Raw genomic sequence first — 26,059 nt, forward strand, 5'->3', positions numbered from 1 at the left:
ATGCCGATGCCCAGATCAGATGCTATCCGATCGACATCATGACAAGGACAACCCAGAGACCAAGATGGCGAGAGCCCACTGTTTGCTCTCGGCAGTGGGGAACTCCGAGCTTAATTCAACCTCACCTATTTGTAAACCTTTCGCGGGAAGCATCTCACGACAACTTCGTCTTGACAGTTGCTCTTTTCTTTCTTTTCCGTTCCGAACTATCGTCCTCATGTCCCGATATTAACTGCAAAGAAGATTGCATGTCTTGTTATTGCCAATGGGGACGGTTGAAGACAAGCCACCACCAAGCCACCCTCGACGTCTCTTGTCTTGACCTGTTAACGTCGGTTGGAGAAAAGTCACGAGGTAGAGTGAGATGGCATCCGTGACCACCAGCCAAACCAAACAGAGTCAACCCCCGCATTCCCCAGCTTTTGTCTCCAGATTCTGTCGTTTCTTTTCCAGCACATCCTTTCGTTATCACCTCCAAATTGCATATTAATTCTCCTACCCGCGAATCACACCCCGATTTTCTTGGCTCTGCGGCATTTGCACTTACACGAGCCAAAAGTCCCCATCACGGGCACCATTTCATCCTTCCCCTCACACCCTCTTGTATGCTCCAAAGCGGCGCGTATTGGTCAAAGTCATGTTTAAGATGCCAACCTTCAAGTCAGATGCATCTTTCTCTTCCCGTCCTGCCTTCTTTGACCAGACGGCATGCGTCATGCAGGGGAGCCAAACTGTTTTCATCAGAACGAGCACAACAAGTCATCTGCAGTTCGGAGGAAGGATGGTGTTTGCGAGCAATGAAGTTCTGCACGCCAATTCATCATTCCTTGGTAAACCTCAGTTCGATGCTACGCTGGCTACCCAAGTCATCATGTTCTTGTGTTTAGCCGGCCGTGTCTCTACGTCTCAAAACCTCCTGCCGACGTCACACCATGCACGGGATACAAGTTCCATCTGGATCAAGATCATACCCAACGGCAGCACCTGCTTGCATGTAATACCGGTCTTGCTTTTTAAGACTGTTTTTCTCATCTCCTCACTCACTACCCCTGGCCGGATGTATAACACGGCTAGCCATCCCCGACCCGGATGATCAAGGGAGTCTACCCTTCAAGCATAGCCAACCACTTCTCTATAACATCAAGATCGACACAAACACATCATCTACTAGTTTTGCTGTCTTCCTCTACAAAGTACTTCACGCACAAGTAACAGACACCGACAATGGCGCAACCACAACTCAGACGCAGAACAAGTCTTCGCGACAAGCTCAGGGTATGGCAGAAACCCACATCAATCCTGGACACCGTACCCGACAACGAGGAAGAAAGGCCGCGTTACGTCTACCAACCTAAACATGCTGCCACCGACTTTTCTCAGTTAACAATCACACCACCTCCTTCGATGCTCCGCGAGTGCCGACCATGTATTTCAGGGTCCGAAGCAAGCCAGATATCCCGTCCACAGACACGGCAGTCACGGCGAGCATACCGTCACCCAGAGTCGGCAAATCCTCTGGCCGAGATGAGATTCCGGGGTCACCGGCGGGACATGGCATCGGCATCCTCGCAGCAGGAGCGCTTCAAATCATCTCACCTACCAAGTCCACCAACATGGACTACCACAAGGCCAGCTCCACTCACCGATTACGAGCTTTTTCTCGCACAAGCGGAACATGAGGAGAGGCCACACCAAGAGTTGTTGAACAGTATGGAAACTCAGCTACATGATCTCGTCAGGCCGGATCCCCATCAACAGTATGTCACGCTGGCTCCCACGAGTCTAAGCGCAGGCTCGACCGCTGTAGCTGGGACAAGCAGGACGACAACTGGCAACAAGAGTCGTGCGAGTCGCAACAGCTGGGCACCCAGTTATGCAACCGGTGGTGCAATGACAGAAGTTACTGGGCTTCAACAACACAAGGGAACAACAGGGGGAAAGTCATTCCAAGGTGGTTCAGACCCAAGGGGTCATACAGTGATGTCCAATGGCGTTGAGGCATCAATCCACAGGTCAGGCACTGTACGGGGGATCTCTGACGACAGCCATACACGACAGCCTAGGGCTCTTACTCTCAAGAGGCAAGCAAGCTTTGCCCAGAGGATTGCGGAGTACATCCGTCCTCCACGGCCAGATGTCATGGATAGTTGTAGGAACGAAACCACCTTGAAGTTGACGCGATCCGGGAGTCGAGCCGGACTAAGAAGGCTGGTGGCTGTTCCAATTCATCACATAGAGACGCTTGCTGAATGATCACCTCTCTAGCATCCTTTGTTGCCCATGAAAGGAAGGGTCAGATTGCCTCTCTCTATCATTTCTCATCCTTGCTCGTTTGACGTGAGTGTATTCGATCTTCATGTTTGTGGCAAATCTACCAAAATAAAATAAAAATATTTGAGAAGTGGACTGGACGTATTTCGGACGTGGGACGTACGGTATCCCTCCTGGGAAGTAGTAGAAGAGGCTTATTAATGGGTACGTAGCCGGAAGACGCCAGCTGCTGATCCTACCACAAGCGCAGCACCATTCAAGCCCTTTCACAACCTAGATGGCTGCTACTCTGGCCTACTGTTCCTTCCCACTTCTGGGGGTTGTTGCAAGCCTGACACAAAATGTTGACTTATATACCATAACTTACTCAATTTGGATCAATTGTCCGCCATTGCGCTTGCTGCCACTGCAACCCCTTACACGTGGAAAAGAGCATGTGCATGTCCTGGATTTCGAACTAATTAACAACTTCGTTCTGTTTCTTCATCAAAGATCTCAGTCCAAAGCAAAACTGGATAGAAAGCTGCGAAAACCAAACAAAGGCTAGCGCCCTCAGTTGCGCACATGTTTGTATTGTTCTAGTCGAATTAATCGTTGCTGCGGAACAGAAACTGCTGCGCAAGAAAGGATGCATCGTTGGTGTCTATGTCCCGGAAGAGCCCAACCCTGTTCCTCATCCGTGACCAGGACGAGCTGTCTTCCGAGACTCTCACTCTGAATCAGCGAAGCGAAGGATGCTCGGTGAGTGCCAGTGAGCACTGATTGAGAAGCAGCACCACATGTATTCTTGGCCCTTTGCGCTTTCGTGCTTTCGTTCATCCAGCGGTGGTCCGGTAGTGTCGCTGCTTCTCCCTCTCCGCGCTCGCGGAGGGGGTTCTGATATCGTCTGACTCTGGCTAATTTGACGTTCGCTGCGCCTCGAGGAGAATCTTGTTCTCCGTGTGGAAATGCTCGAGGGCCAGGCGGCATCCTTGTTAGTCGTCGCCAAGTTCCTGTTGGTCGTCCCCAACTCCTTGGTAGTCGTCATGACTGTTGGTTGAGGCTCTTGGACCCGAACGGTGGTCTTGTTTGGAAGACCAGATCACTCGTGAGAACTGTAGGAAGGAAGGCATTTCGGCTTGGACGATTTTGCCTGCTGCCAGTTGGGCTGGCCGGTGCGTTAGTGGTAGCCTTGTGGTAGGTAGGTCTGCAGTGATGGCGCCATTGCCGACAACGTGGGTCGTGCATTCCTTCCATGGCCGTTGGGCAAGAGCGGAAGTCCCCATCGGAATGGGCGCATGCGCTGTTATATAGCGGGCTCTGCTCTCCTGGTGCTCCGCTCAGTCAACCACCGCCTCGCAGGATCTGGGAAGCTATCTCCCGTTCTCCACCGCTGCCAGCGCAAAGGGAACGAAGGAAGGTCCGAGATATCGACGCTCACGTGCTAAGGTTTTATTCCCTACGACGGCTTCATGTTCAAAACCCTGAGATCATGGATCCCGCAGAGAGTGTTCAAAATAAAGAATTCCATTACAGCCCGCTTGGTGGTAGTCATCATCATGGAGAGGGGGAAGTAGGAGGAAGAGGATCATTTCCGGACATCTCCATCACCAGCTATCGATGCCCCTCTACGGTCAGATGGGCGGAGTTCCCCCCGCCTTCAACATGGTCTTCAATTTGAGGCAACTTTCGCTTTGCGCTTCGGTGTCTTGGCTATCCCAACTGGTCGGTACAAATTTCCATATGAAAGTTGGGATGAAGGGCAGATTCACTGAGAAAATGAAAACGCATCTTTGGGATATATCGTTATGTCCTTCTAATATTCGCTTTTGTCTTGGGGAGATATCTGGTAGGGCGCGACATTCCTCTTGGGAATGAGGATGAAAGGATTCCAAGGCCCGGCCCAAATCCCCGATTCATCAGGAGGTTTATCCGGAAGTACCGGCCCCAAGCTGCCGGAATCCCAACTCTCCGGCAACTTCGACAGTTGAGGATGTGCAACGCCATGTTCGATTTACCGAACAAACTTTTCTACCCCGACTACCCTAAGGAAGAGTGTAGCGAATCATATAGTCCGTCCCATACTACTACTAACCATAGGCATCGACTTGGAAAGCTCGGGCGGGCATTCGTGCCTGCCTAATGCCCCCGAGCGAGACTCAGAACATCCTGCCGATCCACAACTCAAACCAAGAAAACGACAGTTATACCTTGCCGGCCAACGGTCGTGTATTTTGCCCCGAGAGGCCAAATGAGATCTACCTCAGTAGCGTGTTCTTGGTACACTGGTAACGAGGAGTTGAGGTTCCACTCCCTCGCGCCTCGATAATGACCAGGAAGAGAGAGGGCTTTAAAGACATGTGGCGTCAGGCGTCTTCCCAGCCGGTAGCCTCCTTGGTACGATCGAGGAGGATACCTCCTCAGCCATGGGGTTGAAGGTGCCCTCGTCGTGGACTCCGGCCCAGCGGTGTCCGCCAAATTCCATGAAGAGAATGATTTGGTGCGTAGAGTCGCGGTTGAGTGCACGTTGCGCCTTCATGTACGCCGGGCTAAACAGGAGGTAGTACGCCAACACCTCCGCCTCGAAAAAGAAGATGACACGATCGTGTGCCGAGTCCTGGTTCCAGTCCAATTGTACGCCTCCGCGATGATCTCCAAGTAGACCTGCTCGAACATGAAATCGCTATCCCACTGTTCCGGGATCGTCACGCAAAGTTGCGACTGATCTCATAATGGGAAGTCCGGAACATTCAGAGTCATGGCCTCGACGGTCTCGTCCGCATTTGTCTTCATGAATCTCAACATGGAGACGATTCCAATGCGGAAACTTTCAGCGGAAGTCTTGGTCGTGAAGGCGGCTGATCAACGGATATTGCTCTATGATGTCCTCACTAGCGTCGGCCAGGATATACATGGCGAAATTTCATCGCAGCGCCATCGTTGTCCTCGTGGTCTTTCTCGCCGTCGTAAACATCCTTGTCGGCCTCGTTGTCAAGGGGATAGATAGATAGTAGCCGGGAAACTGTTGGGCTCAAAGTAGTTGTTCTTGTTGTAGATTGTCTTTGGTTGACCCAGAACACTTGAGGAACGGCCTCCTGGGGAACGGGCTGTTGAACAACGGGTGGTTGAGCGACGGGCGGTTAGTCTGCGGCTCTTCTCGCCTTAACTCTCGTCACACCCGCTACTCTTCCCCGTGACTTGGTTTGCGTAGCTGTCGATGCTCTCATTGTCGTCCGGGCTCTAGTCGTTGCAGTCGGAGACCGTTTTGCGGCCGCTGTCGCGGCTCTGGACTTGCGCGGGGTGACGCTCCAATCTTCTTCGAAAACCCTCATGTCGTGGTGAAAAATAAACCGGTCTGGGGTATATAGGTGGATTGTCTTGGACATGAGCCCAGAAGCTTGTAACTCCAGACTAAATATCATTTCAAGAGCCCGCCCAGCGTCCGCCCGTAGGGCTTAAAGTCAAGGGGGTCGGAATCATCGTCATCTTCACTGTCGGATGTCGATGAGCTGTCTTTGAGGTGCTGTGCATTGGTTTTTGGGCTGTCTGCTGCGCTTTGCTCGGGGGTCCCGCTTGCACGCCCGGAGAGTTCCAGAAGAACTTCTTCCAGAGGACCCGGGAGCTGACTGACGCTTGAGTGCCCGGAACTCTGGCAATCTGGTGGGCTACAAACCGGTTGCGGTGATGGTCAGCATTGTGCCCGTTCGAGGGCTTTTTCAGTTTCGTGTGATAGACCAAGCAAATGAACTCCTTTCGTCCATCCAAATTCCACAGAGTAATTCTTGGGTCCGGAGAAGGCGTGGCATGGTGCACTGGGACAGGCAGGCAACCATGTCGGGAGCGTCTTGATGCCATGGAGTTGCAGGTCCTGGGCAGTGATCAGTGATCAGTGATCAGCGGTCTCCCGAGAGGAGAGGTAGGTTCCCAATGCATTCTTCTACGTTTTGAAGGCACGGTACGGCTGGATTGAAGCATTGACATTCATCGTTGCGGAAATCGCGGACCGACCGCCCCATGCTGTGGCCACCCAAGTCCAGCAGCACCACCGGCGCAGGAGCAAGTGATGTGTTGGCTGTAGACACCGAAACGCAGTTAGGCCGATGGGTTGTTGACCAGCTTTGGTGTGCTAGCTTTGTCGGTATTCCTGGGTGATGATGATGTTCCGAAAGGAGCTCGCTTTGCAAGCCTGTGAAATCTGAGCTCGCACATATCCTTTTGCGTTGCGGCTGTATGTTTCTGACCGTGGATACGTGTGTTTGGTGCTTTGGTAGGGAGCATGGAGGGTTGATACGAAAGCAAGTTTATAGTGTTGAAGCCATCACATTCTTTGGCGTTTCTGTCTAAGTGGATACGATCCACACATAGCTACCCTGTATATAAACCACGTCGGACTCCGTCCTCCCTGTTCTGTTCTCTCTCTCTCTTTTAACCTAATCAATACACGAAATTCACTCCCACACTCAATGCCACTTGTGGTGTATCATTCCGTTACCTCCAACATATAGAACGAAAACGGGTTATGTGAAACGCTGTAACACATGTTGCTCTGATGTCTCATTTATGGGTATCTCCCTTTCCTATATATCTGTCCATGACTCCTCTCTGGTCCACAAGCGCTTGCTACCTTATCGACAGTGTGACAAACATGCCATAGTCCTCTGCAAAACTTCGTGGACAGTGTCATCGTCATCTATGTCCAGCACAAGATGTGTATCCAGACCTCTCTGTCATGTTCTTGTGATGTTTGCTCCAACACCCAACAGACACTCGACCACAACAAGCCAATCCCGTCATCGTTCTGAGGAGCAATCAATCCAGATCGTCCATCGCCCAATCACCATCTCTATCCCTCTTGCCAATCACCCCAGGTTAATGGAGGCCCCCCCACTAGTCATCAATGGGCAGACCGTGATCGAGCCAGAAGCCAAGGCGGAGGCGCTCCGCACGGCCCTTCTAGAAAGGAACAGCGAAGAGGAAGACCTCGAAACTGGCTGGGTACCCACGGTACCACGCCGTTGCCTACCCTGGTCGTCCGTCGTACACGCGGATGAAGTCTACAAAACACTTTGCGGTTCTGGCAACACGTCCCCCGGCACCGACGGTATTACCGTCCGTATGTTGAAAGCATCCTGGGAAGCGATCAAAGACCCTGTCCTGCGGCTCTATCAGGGCTGCGTCGCTACCGGCTACCACCCCCAAGTCTTCCGACAGGCGGAAGTGGTTATGATACCGAAACCTGGGAAAGACCAAACGACGGCCAAGGGATGGCGGCCCATCTCACTCCTGTCCTGCCTTGGAAAAGGCATCGAACGCCTTATTGGCAGGCGGATTGCTTGGACGGCCATTTCTAACGGGGTCTTGAATCCCCAGCAGGCTGGCGCCCTTCCAAGGCGTTCGGCCGTTGACATTGTGGAAGCTCTGTTTCACGATATCGAAGCTGCACTCGACAAGGGACTCGTTGCTGCACTTGTAGCCATGGATGTCAAAGGCGCCTTTGATGCCGTCCTAGTGAATAGGCTGGTCTTACGTTTGCGGGAGCAAGGGTGGCCGGACTGCGTGGTCCGCTGGGTTGAGTCTTTTATGACGGACCGCATGGCCTGCGTGCGATACCCAGGGGTGACCACTCCTATGCGCCGTCTCAGATGCGGGCTCCCTCAGGGCTCCCCTGCCTCGCCCATCATCTACTTGCTCTACACAGAGCCGGTCCATCGCCTTGGAGAGAGCGAAGCGCAGCATTTTGGATATGCAGACGACTGTGCAGTTCTTGTTACTGGCACTTCGAACGAAGAGGTCGCAGAGAAGGCCCAACGAGAGCTGGACGCCATGGTCCAATGGGGAGTAGACAACGCTGTTGATGTCACACGGACATATGCCACACTGTCAAACGAGCATATGCCACACTGTCAAACGGGCATATGCCACACTGTCAAACGAGCATATGCCACACTATCAAATGGGCATATGCCACACCGTCAAACGAGCATATGCCACACTGTTAAACGGGCATACACCACACTCCTGGTGTCATACGAGAAAGACCTACATGTATGCAGATTGCTAGATGCCTTGGAGCCTTAGGTGACAAAGACCCGTACATACTAGATAGGTACCGTTTCCCTTTGGCATAAGAAGGCCTTGAAGCCCAACCTTCCTCTAGAGGTTGAAAGGACCAACAAGGCCTTCGAGACCAAAGTAGTTTATCAGCTGAATTGAACTACTGTTCCAAGCCCAGAATACTGCCCTTGTCACAGATAAACTACTTCCCTCTCGAACCATCCTTACCCAACTCTTCAACACATCACCATCACAATGGCTTCACCTCAAGATCAGCCCGTCCCCTCGGTCGAAAACTCCTCCCTGGTCCTCTATCACCCAGGCGACTTCGATACTGTTATGACCAACAGCGATGATGCTATCCCCAGAAGTTTGGTCCAGGCTACCAACCCCCTCCCTGGCTCATCACTCTCCATGACCAATTCGCGGCGGCTCACGCCCAGGTGCGCGAGATGACCCTCTCCGTAGGGCACGAACACACCAGAGACCTCACGGCCCTCAAGGAACAATACGACATCCTGAGGAAGAACTATGCCACTGTCACCACCCTCTTCGACGCTGGTATCGAGGCCTCTCAAGCCCAGATCGCCCGCTTGGAGCAACAAGTCCAGCAGGCTAGCTCCCGCTTCGCCTCAGAGGTGTGGACTGCCATCGCTCAATACGGCGAGAAGGACGAAGAACGCCAGAAAGCCGTTTACCACCTTCGTGACGCCCCAGCCAAAAGAACAACAGCCACGTACGGCCGCCGTCTCAACCAAACGCAAGAACGCCGACCGTGAAGAAGAGGGAGCTGAGGCCCTCGATGACGAAGCCCAGTTCAAGAAGGCCAAAACGGCCGCGATCACCAGAGCCATACAGACCATGGATATGGACCAAGACTCTGACTCTGATTTTTGAATGGCCACCATGAAGCACCACATGGATCACCTCGGCCTCACTCTGGTGTCAACCCCGTCGTTTGCACTCTGAAAAGGCTGAGCTTTAACGACGACGAGACAGAACAACTCCGAAAGAAACCCTGCCCTGAGCCTCACTCCGGCTCACGACCAATCGTACGAATGACCCTGCTCTATAACGACGTGGAACATCCTGTTCGCGTCCTTTTGGACCCAGGAAGCTCGATCCCAGTCATGTCATTTCACCAAGCACGCGTCTGGAAGCTTCCCTTAATCAAACGAGCCAACATCCGCACCCTTATGGGCTTCAACGCGGCGGTCGACACGATGGGAGGACGATACTATACCGAGGCAGTCGTATTACGGCACCAAGAAGATCACTACACCCGCCTCAATTTCGAGCTCTCAACAGTGGATGACGAAATTGCACCAGCTCGATCGTCCTTGGGCTTCCCCCACCATCGCCATTGCCAGCATCCAAACCAAGATTGACGCCGCCATTGCAGCAGTCCCCAAAGAATTTCGAGCCTTCCTCCCCATCATGAGCGAGGAAGCCGCCATGCGAATGCCAGACCACCAGCCCTGGGATCACAAGATCGATATCATCGACGACCAAACGCCGCCTTGGGGCCCTGTCTTCGCTATGAGCGGGCGAGAGCTCGACGCCCTCAAACCCTGGCTTGACAAAATGCTAAAATCAGGAAGAATCAGAAAGTCCACCGCCTCATGTGGCGCCCCCCTCATGTTCGTCGATAAAAAGGATCCCGACGATCCTCTCAGACCGGTAGTCGACTACCGAGCCCTCAACAGAATGACGGTCCCCGTCCGGCACCCCATACCGCTCATCACAACGGGAGGCGGAAGTAGACGTTAAAAATAACAACAACAACAACAACAACAACAACCGCTCATCACAGAGCTTCAGCATGCCCTCAGAACGGCCAAGTTCTACACCAAGATCGATCTCAAATCAGGGTTCTTCCTGGTGAGAATGGCCAAAGGACATGAATGGAAGACAGCGTTCCGGTGCAAATACGGGCTCTTCGAGTACGTAGTCATGCCCATGGGATTGATCAACGCGCCTTCAACCTTCCAAGCCATGATGAATCACCTCTTCATGGACCTCATCGACGCCGGCGTCCTCGTCTACCTCGACGACATCCTGATATACGCAGACACGGAAGAAGAACATGACCGCTTGGTTTTGGAAGTCATGAAGCGGCTGTCAGAAAACCATCTGGCTGTCGCACCCCAGAAGTGCAAATGGAGGGTACAGAAGGTTGAATTCCTAGGCTACATCATTTCCCCAGAAGGCATTGGTATGGCTGATGACAAAGTGAGAACAATTCTGGCCTGGGAGCTTCCCAAAACCCTGAAGGAATCACAATCCTTCCTGGGCTTCGCCAACTTCTACAGAAGGTTCATCAAAGGGTTCTCAACGCTAGCCCAAGCCATCTCAAAAGGTAACGCCCTGGATCGAAAGCTTTGGAAATGGACCGAAGCAATGACCAACGCGTTCAACGACCTCAAGAGAGCCTTCGTATCCGCGCCCGTCCTGGCACATTTCGACCCCGCTGAGCCAGCAATCATGGAAACCGACGCTTCGGACTTTGGGGTTGGAGCAGTACTCTCTCAAAGGAAAGAGGATGGCAAGATTCACCCAGTCGCGTTCCATTCGCGAAAGATGTCGCCAGCCGAGATGAACTACGAGATCCACGATAAAGAGCTCCTTGCCATCGTCGACAGCTTCGAACGATGGAGGATCTACCTCGAGGGGGCAAAGCACAGGATCGAAGTCTTCTCCGACCACCAGAATTTTGCCTACTTTACCCACGCCAAAGTCCTCAACCGCCGCCAAGCCCGATGGGCAATCCAACTGGCCAACTTCTGGTTCATCATCAACTACCGACCCGGCCATTTGAACGGCAAAGCTGACGCCCTATCCCGTCAAGAAAGCTTCAAACCTGAGAAAGGGGGAGGTGAGGACCAGCCGATCACGACGGTCCTGCAAGAAAAACACTTCTCATACTCGGAAGGAAGCAGTTTTCTCTTGTCAAAAGATAGGCTTTGCAGTGTCTCTACCCCTCGATGGAATGATGAGTTTATCAGGCAGCTCAAGGAAGCAAGAGTCAACGACCCGGTATATATGGAACAGTTCCAGAAGGACGCAGACAAAGACTTCAAGAAGTTCGACAATCTCCTCTACCGAAAGAACCGCCTTTGGATCCCCACCAGCCTTCAGAACGAGGTCATCAACTCAGAACACGACACTAAGGTCGCCGGTCACATGGGTATGGATAAAACCATGGAGCTCATCACCAGGAACTTCTGGTGGCCCAAGATGGAGGAATCAGTCAGGGAATACGTCCGCGGCTGCCACGAATGCCAACAGAACAAGCCTCCTCGGCACTCCCCGCATGGTTTGCTCCAACCCATGGAACTCCATTACGCCCCATGGAAGTCCGTTGCAATGGATTTCATTACGGATCTGCCCCTTTCCAACGGCTGTGATTCCATTTGGGTTATGGTGGATCCCTTCACAAAGATGGCCCACTTCATCCCTCTTAAGGTGGGAGAAAAGACAACAGAAGACCTCATCAAGATTTTCGCCCGCTCATACTGGCGATTGCACGGGGTACCATTGGACATCATTTCTGACCGTGACTCCCGGTTTACGGCCCATCTCTGGAAGGATTTCCTGAAGCTCGTCGGCATCAAGAGTCGAATGAGTACAGCTTTCCACCCTCAGACCGATGGCCAAACCGAACGGCTCAACCAGATCCTCGAAATGTACCTTCGTGCCTTCGTCAACTACGAAATGAGCAATTGGGAAGATTTGCTAGCCACTGCCGAGTTCGCATACAACAATACCATCTCGTCGTCGACTGGTATCTCCCCGTTCTACGCCAACTACGGCTATCACCCTGCTTCACACAACCCCCCTGACGGCGCCCCTCGCAACCCTGGGAGTCGCCTTTACGCCCATTGGATGATCCAGGTTTACGAGCACGCTCAGAAACATCTCAACCGCGCCCGTCAGAGGATGAAGGAGTGGGCGGATAAGAAACGAACGGATGCACCGGTCTACGAGGTGGGACAGTTGGTCATGCTGAACGGTAAGCACATCAAAACCAAGCGCCCCTCAAAGAAGCTCGACAAGAAGCTTCATGGCCCCTTCAGGATTTCACAGGTGATCTCCCCTACCGCTGTCCGGTTAACCCTGCCCAAGACATGGCGAATCCACGACTCCTTCCACGTCTCGCTCCTGGAACCCTATCGCGCTGGCAATCGGGAGATCCCCGATCCTGACCAGGTCTTGCGAGAGGCAGCCCCAGCGGTATCAGAAGACTACGAAGTCGAGAAGATCGTGGATTCCATGAGGGCTGAATCCAAGGTGTTATACCGAGTCAAGTGGGAAGGATGGAACAAAGCCAGTGATCTCACATGGGAGCCATGGGAGCACTTCTACACTGACGGAGCGAAGAATCAGGTCATCGCCTTCCACGCGCGGCACCCAGAGAAACCTCGAGACCCCAATGTCCCGACAAACTAACTCCTCCACAAGATCCCACCACTGTCCGGCTTACCTTGCCCAAGACCTGGCGTATCCATGACTCCCTCCACATTTCGCTCGTCGGACCCTTACCGCGCTGGCAATCAGGTAGCCCCTGACCCTGACCAGGTCCTGCGGGAAGGCAGCCCCGGCTGAGTTAGAATCTCTCTATGTCTCGCTTGTCGAACCCTTACCGCGCTGGCAATCAGGTAGCCCCTGACCCTGACCAGGTCCTGCGGGAGGTAGCCCCGGCTGAGTCAGAAGACTATGAAGTGGAAGAGGTGCTGGACTCCTTGAAATTCGAAGGCAAGGTTAAGTATCGAACGAAGTGGCAAGGATAGAAGGAACCAAGAACTTGACATGGGAACCATAGGAGCACCTCTTCACTGATGAAGCAGAAAGCAGAAGTCATTGTCTTTCACACCAGGCACTCAGACAAACCCTGAGACCCTAACGTCCCAACGAACTAACCCTTCTACGGAATCCTACCGTCAAAAGCTAACGCATGTTCGGCTCGAGGCGAGCCTTGGAGAAGGGGGAGCTGGTGTCACACGGACATATGCCACACTGTCAAACGAGCATATGCCACACTGTCAAACGGGCATATGCCACACTGTCAAACGAGCATATGCCACACTATCAAATGGGCATATGCCACACCGTCAAACGAGCATATGCCACACTGTTAAACGGGCATACACCACACTCCTGGTGTCATACGAGAAAGACCTACATGTATGCAGATTGCTAGATGCCTTGGAGCCTTAGGTGACAAAGACCCGTACATACTAGATAGGTACCGTTTCCCTTTGGCATAAGAAGGCCTTGAAGCCCAACCTTCCTCTAGAGGTTGAAAGGACCAACAAGGCCTTCGAGACCAAAGTAGTTTATCAGCTGAATTGAACTACTGTTCCAAGCCCAGAATACTGCCCTTGTCACAGTTGACTTCTCGCCGGACAAGACCGAAATTCAGTTTTTCTCCAGGAAAAGACAAACTGCGCCTTTCCCAACCATTACACACGGAGGAGTCGAGGTGGCTGCACAGCCGGCAATGCGTTGGCTGGGGATTTGGCTCCACAGCAAGCTGAACTGGAAGCACCACATTGAACACAGGCTCGCCTCCGCCAAGCAGGTAGTCCGCCACATACGCGGTCTCAACAGAGTCTACCACGGCGCTCCTCCAGGCTCCATGGTGAAGGCTATGAAGGCTGTCGTCCTGCCAAAGGCCCTATTTGGCTCTGAAATCTGGTGGCCAGGCCACAAGAAGCACGCCCTTCATCGTAAACAAGGGGAGTTTCCGCTTGTTAGCAATGGACTGGCGGACCTCGTCCATAAAGTCCAGACTGCAGTTAACATTGCCATCCGCGCCAGCTTACCAGTGTGGAGAACGACGCGCCTTGCCATTCTCTACCGCGAAGCTAGCCTGCCTCCCGTCCCCCTTCTTCTAGAAGCGGCCCGGCGGCGGCACGCTGTGCGCCTCCTCACCTTAGATCCTGCCCACCCGCTCGTCCCGCGTCTTTCGGAACCTCGAATGACGCCGCGCGGCCTGCCTCGCCGCCCTACAACTCTACAGACGGCTGCACAGCTCGCCTTGCCTTTCCCGCGGCCGGTTCTACAGCCGCCCGTCTATAACGGAGACACTCACAAAGATCCAGCGCCCACGTCTAAGGACAGGGCTGCCAAGGATTTCAGAGAATGGCTTCTCCAACGAGATCCCTCGGAGATTGTCGTTTACACCGACGGCTCTATGATAGCTAAGCAGATGGGCCCCCCAGCGCACGCGGAGGACCCCGACGCCGAAGAAAGACCAGAGGGCGAGTGCGTAGGCTTTGGCTACGTAATCTTCCAAGGACAGACAGAACTCGGCCGCGGATGCGGTCAGCTAGAACAAGCGGAAGTTTTCGATGCGGAGGCGGAAGGCGCGCGGCATGGTCTCAAGGCCGCTGTGGCGCTCTTCCCGGAGGCACAGGCCCGACCACGCATTACGATATGCCTTGATAACACGTCCGTCATTAGAGGACTCCGAGGAACCCCAGCTGCGTCTTCACAAGCGGCTTTCCTCGATTTCCGCGCCATCCGAAAGGGCTATGGCCCCAGTCTGGTGGACGTCCGCTGGGTTCCCGGCCACAAGGGCATCACGGGCAACGAGATTGCTGACGAGCTCGCTAAGGCGGGCGCCGAAGGAGGAGAGGTAGTCAATGAAGGCTTGGCTACCCTTGCGCACTCAAGGCGGCTTGCTAAGAGGGAGGCGCGTACGGATTTCAAGGCATGGTGGGCCGCGAACAAGCCAGAGTCATATGCAGACTACCGGTTGGGGGTCTCTATCAAGCCTAACGACGAACTAAAAGAGCTGGACAGACGCTCTTTACACCACCTCCTCGCGGCCAGGTCTGGCCACGGGGATTTCAAGAACTACCACGAGCGCTTCGAGCACGAGGACGCCCTGCTGACATGTTTCTGTGGAAGCTGGAAGAATTCCTTCCATCCCTTTTTCTGCAGGAAGGCATATGCAGTTTCCCCCGTCACGGGCGAAGCGGCTACGCGGGAGAATCTCTCCCTTGCTATTGGAATTTACTGGCAGCGCTTCATCGCTAGAATCCAGACCTCGCACTTCTTTTCATGGACTTGCACGAGAAAGGCATGGCGCCAGACCCTCTGGCAACAGCACACTGACGGCGGTGGCGCCGCTGACAACCTTACGGGGTTTTTACGGAGTAGAGGGGTGGAGGTTGGCCATGGCCACGACATTGAGAGGGTTACGATGGACTTGGACAGGCTAGTTCACCGTGCAAGGAGGCGGGAGGAGGCCTTGCGGGAGGAGGAGAGCGAGAGCGAGAGCGGAGAGGAGTGATTTTGTCATTTCTTTTATCTTTTCCTTTGTGCTACAGGTCCCGTCATATACTGACGGCTCGCCCACTGGGCGATTCGATTACAAGTGTTGGGCCGCGTTTACGCTATGGGCAACACATGATTTACACTGGCAATAGGCCTCGGTTTGCCCTCGGATCAATGGTTTTGGTGGACAGTTAGGGCATTGCTCTTAATTTTGTATGCTAGACTCATCGGTGCGGCACGTCTCATGCCCTACGGGAGGCGGAAGTAGACGTTGAAAATAACAACAACAACAACAACAACAACAACAACAACAACAACAACAACAACAACAACAACAACAAATATGCTACACTCCTGGTGTCATACGAGAAAGATCTACATGTATGCAGATCGCTAGATGTCTTGGAGCCTCAGGTGACAAGGACCCGTACGTACTGGATACGTACCGTTTTCCTTTGGCATAAGAAGGCCTTGAAGCCCAGCCTTCTGTTACGATCCAATCGTTGAGCCTCATGTAAGCTAGATAGATTGACCAATCAGATAGGACCCGGGGTCCCGAGTCTACGGGACCACGGGACGGACCCGATGTCCCGGGCTTTCGGGACCACGGGACGGACCCGATGTCCCGGGCTTTCGGGACCACGGGATGGGGTTGAAGACCAGTATATAAGAAGGCCTCCCGGCCTTCGTTATACCTGGTTCTTCAGCAAGCAATAGCTATCACAATCTATCAGTACCTTTTGGCTTGGGTCAGCCAGAAAAGACTCTTTGCAAAACAGTGACATGTCTCTTGAAACATCTGGTAGTATATCCCTGCGAATCCTTCTTGCATTCCTCGATGGAGGAAACGCTATGGGATCGAGTCAAGAGGTATAGACCGGTGCTTGTATGTGCGAGGATGAATTCAAGCCATGGAGGTATCGTGACGTGTTTGGCATATCCTGGCGAGCGCTCGGATCACGATCGTGGTACTTGCAAATGCCAGATATCAGGTAGGTACTTAGCCCCAGGTATGGTAGGTACGAGAGAAGAAGGGCTTGAGCGTGCGTAAAAGTAAACGGATTGTGTTCCATCAGAGATCCAATACATGTCTGTATGCCGATTGTGATACCACAAACCGAAAACAGGCATCACCCATCACTCAACCTTCCACGGGCCACAGGCCACACCCCTCCCAGCCTTGGGTCTTGACAACTGTCACTCTTCCGTTTCTTTCTAACACTCTCTCGATCCTTTCTCACACTCGCACATCCTCACCACTCGGCACACTCGCAAGTCACCACCTCCCCAACCTCCACGCTCTTCTCGTCCTCACACTCCTCCGCTCCATCCTTCCCCCATGTTCTTCACGCCCTTCCATCCTCCCCATTCTTATCTCCGATGGTCCAAAGAAAGTCCCATTCAACCCACACCCCCCAACCACACAACTACTAGCCGTATGCAAATACTTAATCCTCCCGCCCTCCACCCTAAAAACATGACTATCAGGCATCGGCGCCTCCCCCTGCGTCCTATCCAACCCGGGGAATCCAACAAAGAGACTCACCACGCCCATCTCTTCGTCGACTACGTACCTCCTCCACGGCACAATGATAGTGCTCGGCCACTCTTGCAGGCAGCGACCATCGGCAGTCAAGTTCCCGTGAGCGGGCAAGCCGCCTTCGATCCTGATACAGGGAGGTCCCCATGGTACGGTAACGGAAGTGTTGCCGAATCTGTTGAAATATGAATCGCCGACGGCTTGGAGCTGGGAGTAACTGGTACGGGCTGAAGAGTTGGAGGGGATGGGAGGCCAAGATTCTTGGAGGGCGAGGGAAAGGGTGCCGGTTGCGTTAAAGAGCCAGTCGCCTTTGTCGGTCACGACGCTTTCGATTAAGGTTGGGAGAAGAGTAGAGGGAGAGAATTCCATGCGGGTGTGGATGACATATGGATGACCCGGATTGTTAGCGGCGATGAGTTCGGTAAACGTTGCGCAGCGGGTAGGGTCGTGAGCGGAGCGGTGGAAGTCGACTTTGATGGGTATGGAGAGGGTTGAGTTGGGGGATGTTGGGAAGAGGGGGACCTCATTTTCTTTGTAGAGGAATGATGGGGTTGTGGTGTTGTTGCTGGGGTTTCCTATGGTGAGGTTGCCGGAGGGAGAGAGCAGAGAGGTGATGAAGGCGGTTGATTCACCGAGGGATTGGGCGGTGATGTACTGGGCAGTGACGGAGTTGAGGAAGGAGCGGGTGCATCGTGAGCTGGCTGTTGAGGCAGCGGAAGCGGAGGAATTGAGAAGGAGGATGGATGAGAGGGCTGCTAGGGAGCAGGTTGGAAGGGCTAATCGGACCATGGCAGCTGTACGCCGATGCTGGCAAAGGGGACTTGGAGGATATCAGGGAGAGTACGGTGGCGTAACATGTCGCTCCTCAGAGTGAGTGCTGGCGGAGGCCATGATGTGTTGCTTTAAACTGGCTGACTGGTGTTTGTGTTGTCCGAAGGGAGCACAGAAGTGGCATCCGATGTCCAGAGGCTCGGCTGTTACTCGTTGAAGTCCCATATAATCCCGCGTGCTGTAATCAAGACGTGCAGAATTGCTGGAGGAGAAGTGCATCGATGGCTGGCGGCGAAATCACAATGCCCTTTGTCGATCTGTTTTATGTTGATGATGTGCGGAGAGTACCCGACCCGAAGCGGGATGTACCGAACGCCGTTGGGCAAGTGCCGTGATTGACGTGGTGACTTGAGCGTCAGAGGGGTCCGGTAATATGGGGATGCCGGGTATTTGACTTCGGTTAGACAACAAAAACTTGTGTTCAAGAGGGTCGATATGCACAACGTTCGGGACTTGTTAGCTCTCATGGCTGTGGACGTGAAACCTGTTATATTGATAGGAAAGAAATCTCGTATGTCATGTAAAGACTACTCGCATCTCGCCTGCTATTCCCCCCAAAATCCCGAAACATGCCTGCCCTACATGTACCGTTCAACCGGGCTCCAACAGCTGAGCCCTTGTTGAAATGCCTACTCCGGTTTCCGACCCCATACAACACGGCTGATCATGTATCCGTGGATCTTGGGGTTATTTATATCCCTTCTCAGATGACGGGCAAAAGCTTTTGCTTCATCCGCGGTCCAACCAAGGACAGAATGCCACATGTAGTTGATGTAACCTAAACCGGATTGTTAGAATTGATTCGATCATGGCTCAATGCTCATTAAGCAGGGAAGGGAGACGGAGTTATCACAAGCGAGCTTACCTTCAAGATCGGCCTCCACAGCGAACTTCTGCCAAAGAGCCTTTTCCGCTTCTTCCTTATCAGAGGGCCACGTACCCATTGGGCATCGGAAATCCTTGAACTCGATATCGACGAACCCAGCAGCCTCCATACCTTTCCGCTGGAGATCCTCTTCTAATATCGAAAACGTTCTTCCAATTCTTTTGCCGCCCTCCCGGAATACCCTACCCCATTGGTCCAGGGAACTACCCTCCTTAACTGTCCCGTCATCGGACAAGAAATAAGATCCGGGAACAAGACTCTCCACATAGGCTCCGGGCTTAGCGACTCGATATGCGTTGCGAAAGAGGGCATCCCAGTCATCGACAACGCCTATCAAGTACCGCAAATTAACAAAATCGAACGTATTATCGGGCCAGGTCCATTCCTTATTGCAATCGTCTAGCTCAAACTTGACGTTAGGGGGGACCCAAGAAGGTTGGATAGGGGTGACATCAGTTCCTATAACTTCAGCGTTGGGAAATTCGTCGGCAAAGTCACTAAATAGGGGGTCAAGTAAGCCAACCGAAAGCGGCCGAGGGAGACATCCAACCGAAAAAAAATGTAGAGAACAAGACTCACATCGCCCACAGGCCAAGCCCCGTCCCAATATCAAGGGCCCTGTTCACCTTCTTCTGCTCAAGAGGGGAGAAGAATAGCTTTCCTCCCATTTGTAACGTAACAGCGTGGTACCTTCTCCTGTAGTCAGCCCATCTGCCCTCGAAGGTAGGACTACTTTGCCAGAGGAGGCTGTGGATGCCTACCAAATTTCCATCGCATCAACATGGCGTTGATCGTTGGGCTGCCATGACTCTGCGTTACCGATTTCGGCATGATAGGTTCTTCCGTGAACTTCGCGGTACTTGTAAATGCTTGAGCTTAGCGAAGCGGTTGTAGAACTGAAGGAGCCGATGGAAGACGCCCCGTCATCAATGTCCTCTTCGGGGAGCTACCAACATGGGCGGTGGTGTTAGCAGGTGCAAAGCCAACTTGGCATCCAGGAAAATGCTTGAGGTAGTTACCGGTTGCTCCGTCCAGTGGGCTGCAGGAAGAATGCCAGCTGCATTTTGCGCCTCAGCGCTGAGCGGGGCAACTGCGGGTGCGGGCGAGGCCGCCTTGCTCTTGGGGCTTTGCGGGCTTCGAGGGCTCTGAGGGCTTTGCGTGCTGGAACCCATGGCTGTGACTGCGGGAAGGATAGCCGAGTCCGTTTGGTGTCAGGCGAGCAGGAGTGAAGAAGCCGGAAGTACTGGGGAAGATTGTGAGGCGTCGTGAGTTGAAGACCTGGGACTTGGGAGAAGGTCGTTCCATGGGCAGGACTTTAAACCAACGTGCTCGAGGAGGGGGCATTGTACGGCAAAGGTAACCGGTAACAGTGTACAGTTTCCTTCAGGGTCACGTTACTGTGAAGCGCGCACGAGAGGCCACAAACCGTTTGAGTTCCTCCCCGATGCGGTCCTAGGGCAATGCAATTGGTGAGACCGTGGATTCGAGATTCCAGGGTGTTTCTATCGGATTAATCGACAGTTGCCAAGCATCGCTTCTGCTCATTGCGGGGCTCTAGGTCTAGGTAATAGCTTCTGGTTGCTATGCCTCTTTAATCATTGCCGTACCCTGCCGCCGAGGGGTGCAAGGATTGGTGCCGCTTCCTGTTACATCCAAACAAGAAAAGGCTGGTCGCCGGGTCAGAATCGATTCGCTCCATCAAACACGTGAGCCGTACTCGTGAAAAATGGCACGTTCGAACTTCAGAGACCACCAAAATGTTCGCCTGAGTGTGCGAGCCCAAGGCGGGTATGAAAGCCACCAAGGCGTCGATGGACAGAGAAGACCCCGTCCGTCATGTTGGAATCCACTATTTTTCAGCAACTTGTAAGGGTTGTTTCCCCCCTGCAGCAAGCTGCAACAGTAGAGGCCGCAGTAGCGTCCCAATCCGGTTATGCCGCGGAGTGACAGGTCTCGAAGAAGTACGCGTTGTTGCATAACATGTTGCAGACAGGTTGTGATCTGATAAAGCTCACGGGGTTCACCCTGCGGCCCACCCGCCAATATAGCTCGCGGACATTCGAGTGAAAGTGTGACGAGTGATGTAGATTGAACTTCGGAACCCAATACCATTGGACATGAGAAGGGGATGTAACAGAAAATGTGGCATGCAATGGAAGAATCACAGGATCTAACGTACCCCAGAGGATCTAACGTACACTTGAACGTCAACTTGAGTCGCAACCAGCCGCTTACTCTACCCACATCGGTCGTTCTTGCCATTGATCGGATTGTTGCCTCCGTATTCCTCTGGGCTGCGGAGCCTGGGGTGACAGCGGCGTTTCTAGTCCAGAAAATGAAGCGTACGTGTGCCTTCAAGACAGTAAAAGGGATTGGCGTCTCGTCAAGCCGATCAGATTACCGACGACCTGGTGGAAGAAGAGGGGGTTGGTTAATCTAGATATTACAGGGGAGTGAGCTGGTAAGCGAGAGGCATATGAAGGCCCTTACTTGCGGGGCTTCGGCGGGACGGATCAACCAGACGGATGCCTCTGGAAGCTTGCGCCCGTTGTATCGGTTAGTACCAACCGTTGGAATATCTACCGAGATGCGGTGTCGCCGACGGATGCGAGTTTCGGACATCTGAAAGAGTTGTGGGTGAAGCTGTGTGAAAAGACGCCATGGTTAGTTTGGTCGGGTGGTGAGATGGACAGTGAGTCGACATCTGAATTGAAACTCACTTTGAGGTCAGTTGGGCCTTGAGAGCCCCGCGACGGAAATCGAGATGGCGGAGAAGGACACTACGCTGTAGTTGACGCTTGTTTCCTGGTGAAGGATTTCATTGGCATCCTTGAGGGTGGCCTTGATGAACTTGATGGATTGATTGCGATTAACCTGACGATGTGTGCAGATTTGACGACACAGGCTTGAGATGTGAGAGGTTGTTGCCTGGATAAGGAGAGATATGCCGGTCCTGGACAGGACAAAGATATCCAAAGATTGCTGCCAAGGGTGCCAGGAAGCTGAGGTGGGCCTCGATGTCGTTCAGGTATTATTCCCTAATATGTCTGCCCGTGATCGCAGAAACATTCCCTAGTCATCTAGCCATCTGGCTGTCCCTTGGGGCTTATTATGGCTTCCTGCCCCAGGCACTGCGTGCCCAGAAGTACCCGTGAATGTTGGGATTGCTCCACTCTTTCTTCAGTTGGTCGGTATACGCGTTGGTCTCCTCTGGAGTCCACCCTACAATAACGTTGAAAATATAATTGGTGTATCCTGAAAAAAATATTAGCATCAGCCCATTTAGGTCACTCATGGTCAATGATAGAGTCCTGGATGCGAACTGTGTGCTCGCTGCACGCGCAAATGGAAGCTCACCTTCAAGGTCCGCCTCGACGGTTATCTTGCACCAAAGACCTTTCTCAGCCGCCTCTTTATCATCACCCCAGCCGCCCATCGGAACAAAGTAGTCTTTATACTCAATATCCACAAAGCCAGCGGCTTCCATAGCCTTGCGTTGGAGGTCGTTCTCGTAAGCCTCAAAAGTTCGGCCGAGCTTTCTACCGCCTTCACGCCACACCTTGCCCCATTGCGACATGGCACTGTCCTCTTTTACTGTACCGTCGTCACAATGGAAAGAAGTGCTAGCGACAAAAGTTTCGACGTAGCCTGCATGGGAATTTTGTGAGTGACTGTCGATGGACAACAGGTGGATGGAAGGGGTCCGGGGATACGTACCGCCCGGTTTACAGGTACGGAAGGCCTGACGATGAAACTCGTACCAGTCTTCGATAATCCCGATTAGCATACGCCCATGGACGAAGTCAAAGGTGTTGTCAGGCCAGGTCCATTCCAAGTTGCAATCATCAAGTTCGAACTTGACATTGGCGGGCACCCAGCAAGGTTGAATAGGGGTAATGTCTGTACCGACGACGTCGGCTTTGAGAAATTCGTCGGCAAAGTCACTGGAGAGCATCGGATATACTGTTAGAACGGCGATTGGGGCTTGTTCCTGTCACGGCTCGAATCGCATGTCCAACCCGGGGTATAAAACGAGGAAGCGCTTCGAGACCCAACGAGTATGCAGGACGTGTGAGGTAAGACTTACATTGCCCACAGGCCGGTTCCTGTCCCAACGTCCAACACCTTTCGCACCCTCTGCTTGTCAAGTGGAGCGCGATACAACTTGTGTCCCATAAGCACCATATAACCGTGGTGGCTGTTGCAATGGTTAGCACGTGCAAACGATGTTCACGATGCTTGGATGCTGGTTAGGTAGGTATTTACGCAATCTCCATTGCATCGATATGACGCTCATCATTGGGTTCCCATGATTCCGCCCGACCGATAACGCTATGATATGTTCTTCCATGGAACTGGCGATACTCGAAAATGGACTCTGTGAGCGAGACGGTCTTGGCCCTTTCAGTTATTCTTTCATCGGGATCCTCTTGCGTCAACTGCTGTTCCCAGTGCGAGGCAGGAAGGATACCGATTGCTGTTTGCTCCTCATTGCTGAGCAACATCGATATCGGCACCCTTGTTAATCCTCTGTTCTGTGGGCTTTTGGGGCTTTTGGAGTTGGAAGCCATGCTTGCGGTTTATAGGCGATTTGAAATAACAGAGGTTGGCAAACTGGATTATTGAGAGGAACGACCGTGGGTTCAACCTCGACTGTGTGTGTCCAGGAGCAGAAAACGTGACGTTGTGAATTGAACAGCGAGAGCGGGAGGGGTATTGCACGGGCGGCCAACGGCATTGTATAGTTGCTAGCGTTCTATCCACTGCGACGAACGCGCAAAAAGGAAACACCGATTCTTCTTGATGGCCATTTGTGTGACAGGCAGGGGCATCGATTAGTGGCTGGATTGTGAGACCATGCGTGGCCGGGGAAGAGTGAACACAGCCGCGAAAAGAGTGAACAGGATGCGAGTGGCCTTGGAGGGCTGAACACGGCCCGGCTGTCTGGGCAGGTAAGACTGCCGGGGGCCAGGCCAGCGCCCTCCGAGGCCGAGTTCTGGTGTGGTGGCCCGTGCTTGCGTGAATGCACGAACCTCTCCGCCAAAAACACAGCGCCATGAACATCAAGACTGTAGACGGGACTCCCTTGCAGACACTGACCTCCTGATTGCGGTGCAATCAGCGCGCTGTGGCAGACTGGAGGGAAGAACACTGCATCGTCATCCCTTTAGCGGTGCAAATGAACCATTTTCTGCCAAGCCCTCCGTATGGGCAGCCGATTGGCTGTACTTGATCCATCTGTACTTCTTGGCCGTAAAGGTACCTGTTTCTGATCGTCAGAACTATGGTAAGCTAAGTACTGCAATGTCGAAGCTGTCTTGGCCTAAAATGGTTCATTTGCACCGCTAAAGGGATCGATTGAGATCCGTTTTCCGTCACGACCAACGACAACATTGATCTGGTGCTTCACGGGATTGCTCTCGTCTCTTACTGCTTCGATTCTTCCTCAATTAGTCGGCCAAGCTGGAGTGCTGGTTGCGACACGCTCCGAAGCATGAGTGCCCAAGGAAATGGCGCCTTCCTCGAATATCATGAACCAGACAGTGTGTTACCTGTCGCTTGTCATTCGCTCCCTTTCCTCCCCAACAGGAACCACAGCTGATTCCTCCTCCTCCTCCTCCTTCTTCTTCTTCTTCTTCTTCTTCTTCCAGTCGTCAGCATTTTGACCTTAATCTCATTCTTCTTCGTTCTTGCCGTGTCCGAATGGCTGGCCGACAAGGTGCTCCATGCGGGGCTCATTGGGAAAATCATTGTCGGTCTCATCTACGGCGTCCCCATTGGCAACATCCTGGCCCTGGAATGGCAGGAGACATTTCTTGCCTTGGGCTACATTGGTCTCATAATCATCATCTTTGAAGGCGGTTTGACCATTCGTCTCGATCTTCTTTGGCAGAACTTGCTCCTCAGCACCAGCGCGGCCCTTCTTGGTGTGCTCACCCCGATTGCCCTGACGTTTGCCCTGTTCTATACTGGCTTTGGCTATGGTTTGTTGCCCTCACTTATCCGTCCCCTTGGCTTCTTTCATGGCGAACACACACCGATACTCAACACATAGGCCCCCTCGAAGCCTTCATTGTCGGCACTGCCCTCTGCTCCACCTCCCTAGGGACCACCTTTGTCGTCATCAACAGCGCCTCGTCCAAGCACGACTTTGCCCAGACCCGTGTCGGCACTGTCCTTATCAGCGCCGCCATTCTCGATGATGTCTGCGGACTGGTACTCGTCAGTGTCATCTCTCAGCTACGCGATATCAAAAATGCGAATCTCGGTTGGGTCATAGGGCGGCCCATCCTAGCCAGCGGTCTGATGGCCATCTTGACGCCTCTGGCAGCCAAGTTCGTCCTGGGCCCCCTGTTCCGTCTACCAGCTATCAAAGCACGATTCTTCCCAAAGTTCGGACACATCGCCAACATGATTCTGATGGTGCTGGTCCTTTGCGCGTTCCTGGCCATCGCTGCGTATGCCGGCGCAAGCGGTTTGTTCGGTGCATTCCTAGCCGGGACAGTGGTGTCGAGCCTACCTAGCAAGCAGCATTCACACCCCGACGAACCAAGCGACAGAAAAGACCACGATGACAATGCGAAACAAAAGAGGCCCACATTTGCCAGCACGTTTGGGCGATACATCCAAGATGCACAACGCTTCATTCTTCAACCATGCTTCTTCGCCAGCATTGGCTTCTCCATCCCCTTTATCGAGCTTTGGACAGGCGAGGTCATCTGGAAGGGCATTGTCTTTACTGTCCTGATGGTTTTAGGCAAGCTGATCGTCGGTCTAGTGATTCCACTGTGGGATCTCGTCGTACATAAGAAGCCGAGTTCCTCAGAAAAAGCGCTCTCGACAACCCCGGCAAAACAAAACTGGGTCCCAGCAGCCTTCCTTGGGACTGCCATGGCCGCGCGCGGCGAGATTGGGCTTCTCATCATACAGATCGGCTTGAATGAGACACCGTATCTGTCGCGCAAGGCCTTTGTCATTGCAGTCTGGGCCATCGTGCTCAATACGGTCATCGGCCCAGCATCCGTCGGAACACTCTTGAACCGATTCGGAAGCGCGGTTGCGGAGGATCGGCGGTGGGGAATACGAGCAATAAATCCTGGAGGCGAAGTCAATAGGAAGCCTGATGTGGTATCCGAGGGTACTGGTACCGTGGCGCCCTAGCCGTTCCGAACAATTGCTGCTGTCAGCATCCCTTTGCGACTAACAAGTGTTAG

General features: G+C 53.1%; 9 protein-coding genes across 9 annotated transcripts; 5 read left to right on the top strand and 4 right to left on the bottom strand.

Moving 5' to 3' along the window:
* The first annotated feature begins 1,116 nt into the window (after positions 1 to 1,116).
* Positions 1,117 to 2,653, top strand: SMAC4_12121 (uncharacterized protein). The gene has a single exon (XM_003345375.2). The coding sequence runs from the start codon at positions 1,225 to 1,227 to the stop codon at positions 2,251 to 2,253; it is 1,029 nt and encodes a 342-aa protein (XP_003345423.1). The 5' UTR covers positions 1,117 to 1,224; the 3' UTR covers positions 2,254 to 2,653.
* Positions 2,654 to 4,600: 1,947 nt separating this feature from the next.
* On the bottom strand, positions 4,601 to 4,981 carry SMAC4_08777 (uncharacterized protein; the record flags this gene model as incomplete). Its single annotated transcript, XM_003345374.1, has 2 exons — positions 4,601 to 4,867; positions 4,943 to 4,981. The coding sequence occupies 2 exons, from the start codon at positions 4,979 to 4,981 to the stop codon at positions 4,601 to 4,603; spliced, it is 306 nt and encodes a 101-aa protein (XP_003345422.1).
* A 2,141-nt stretch (positions 4,982 to 7,122) lies between these two features.
* SMAC4_13541 (uncharacterized protein) lies at positions 7,123 to 8,328 on the top strand (the record flags this gene model as incomplete). The annotated part of the gene is made up of 1 exon (XM_066091454.1): positions 7,123 to 8,328. The coding sequence occupies one exon, from the start codon at positions 7,123 to 7,125 to the stop codon at positions 8,326 to 8,328; it is 1,206 nt and encodes a 401-aa protein (XP_065946624.1).
* A 3,159-nt stretch (positions 8,329 to 11,487) lies between these two features.
* Positions 11,488 to 12,753, top strand: SMAC4_13542 (uncharacterized protein; the record flags this gene model as incomplete). Its single annotated transcript, XM_066091455.1, has 1 exon — positions 11,488 to 12,753. One exon carries the CDS (start codon positions 11,488 to 11,490, stop codon positions 12,751 to 12,753), a length of 1,266 nt encoding a protein of 421 aa, XP_065946625.1.
* A 1,491-nt stretch (positions 12,754 to 14,244) lies between these two features.
* On the top strand, positions 14,245 to 15,604 carry SMAC4_13543 (uncharacterized protein; the record flags this gene model as incomplete). Its single annotated transcript, XM_066091456.1, has 1 exon — positions 14,245 to 15,604. The coding sequence occupies exon 1, from the start codon at positions 14,285 to 14,287 to the stop codon at positions 15,602 to 15,604; it is 1,320 nt and encodes a 439-aa protein (XP_065946626.1). The 5' UTR covers positions 14,245 to 14,284.
* Positions 15,605 to 17,072: 1,468 nt separating this feature from the next.
* Positions 17,073 to 18,126, bottom strand: SMAC4_08390 (uncharacterized protein; the record flags this gene model as incomplete). The annotated part of the gene is made up of 2 exons (XM_003344862.2): positions 17,135 to 18,126; positions 17,073 to 17,099 (listed from the first exon to the last, which is right to left on the bottom strand). Exons 1-2 carry the CDS (start codon positions 17,915 to 17,917, stop codon positions 17,073 to 17,075), a joined length of 810 nt encoding a protein of 269 aa, XP_003344910.1. The 5' UTR covers positions 17,918 to 18,126.
* A 261-nt stretch (positions 18,127 to 18,387) lies between these two features.
* SMAC4_08391 (uncharacterized protein) lies at positions 18,388 to 20,017 on the bottom strand (the record flags this gene model as incomplete). The annotated part of the gene is made up of 5 exons (XM_003344863.2): positions 18,388 to 18,737; positions 18,825 to 19,342; positions 19,425 to 19,535; positions 19,607 to 19,791; positions 19,865 to 20,017. 5 exons carry the CDS (start codon positions 20,015 to 20,017, stop codon positions 18,589 to 18,591), a joined length of 1,116 nt encoding a protein of 371 aa, XP_003344911.1. The 3' UTR covers positions 18,388 to 18,588.
* Positions 20,018 to 21,050: 1,033 nt separating this feature from the next.
* Positions 21,051 to 23,572, bottom strand: SMAC4_08392 (uncharacterized protein). Its single transcript, XM_003344864.2, has 6 exons — positions 23,112 to 23,572; positions 22,933 to 23,043; positions 22,563 to 22,789; positions 22,203 to 22,493; positions 21,566 to 22,100; positions 21,051 to 21,488 (listed from the first exon to the last, which is right to left on the bottom strand). The coding sequence occupies exons 1-5, from the start codon at positions 23,414 to 23,416 to the stop codon at positions 21,955 to 21,957; spliced, it is 1,080 nt and encodes a 359-aa protein (XP_003344912.1). The 5' UTR covers positions 23,417 to 23,572; the 3' UTR covers positions 21,051 to 21,488; positions 21,566 to 21,954.
* A 767-nt stretch (positions 23,573 to 24,339) lies between these two features.
* SMAC4_08393 (uncharacterized protein) lies at positions 24,340 to 26,006 on the top strand (the record flags this gene model as incomplete). The annotated part of the gene is made up of 3 exons (XM_003344865.1): positions 24,340 to 24,388; positions 24,497 to 24,829; positions 24,901 to 26,006. 3 exons carry the CDS (start codon positions 24,340 to 24,342, stop codon positions 26,004 to 26,006), a joined length of 1,488 nt encoding a protein of 495 aa, XP_003344913.1.
* Positions 26,007 to 26,059: the final 53 nt, after the last annotated feature.

This window comes from Sordaria macrospora, chromosome 3 (assembly GCF_033870435.1).
Source record: "Sordaria macrospora chromosome 3, complete sequence".
Lineage (NCBI taxonomy): Eukaryota > Fungi > Ascomycota > Sordariomycetes > Sordariales > Sordariaceae > Sordaria > Sordaria macrospora.

Bases quoted from the DNA above. Each gene is read 5' to 3' on its own strand.
- SMAC4_12121 (XM_003345375.2), top strand. From the start codon at position 1,225: ATGGCGCAACCACAACTCAGACGCAGAACAAGTCTTCGCGACAAGCTC.
- SMAC4_08392 (XM_003344864.2), bottom strand. From the start codon at position 23,416: ATGGCTTCCAACTCCAAAAGCCCCAAAAGCCCACAGAACAGAGGATTA. The intron at 22,790-22,932 runs GTAAGTCTTACC...GATGCTCTCCAG, and splicing joins GGAACCGGCCTGTGGGCAAT to TGACTTTGCCGACGAATTTC. The intron at 22,101-22,202 runs GTGAGCTTCCAT...TATTTTTTTCAG, and splicing joins CGTCGAGGCGGACCTTGAAG to GATACACCAATTATATTTTC.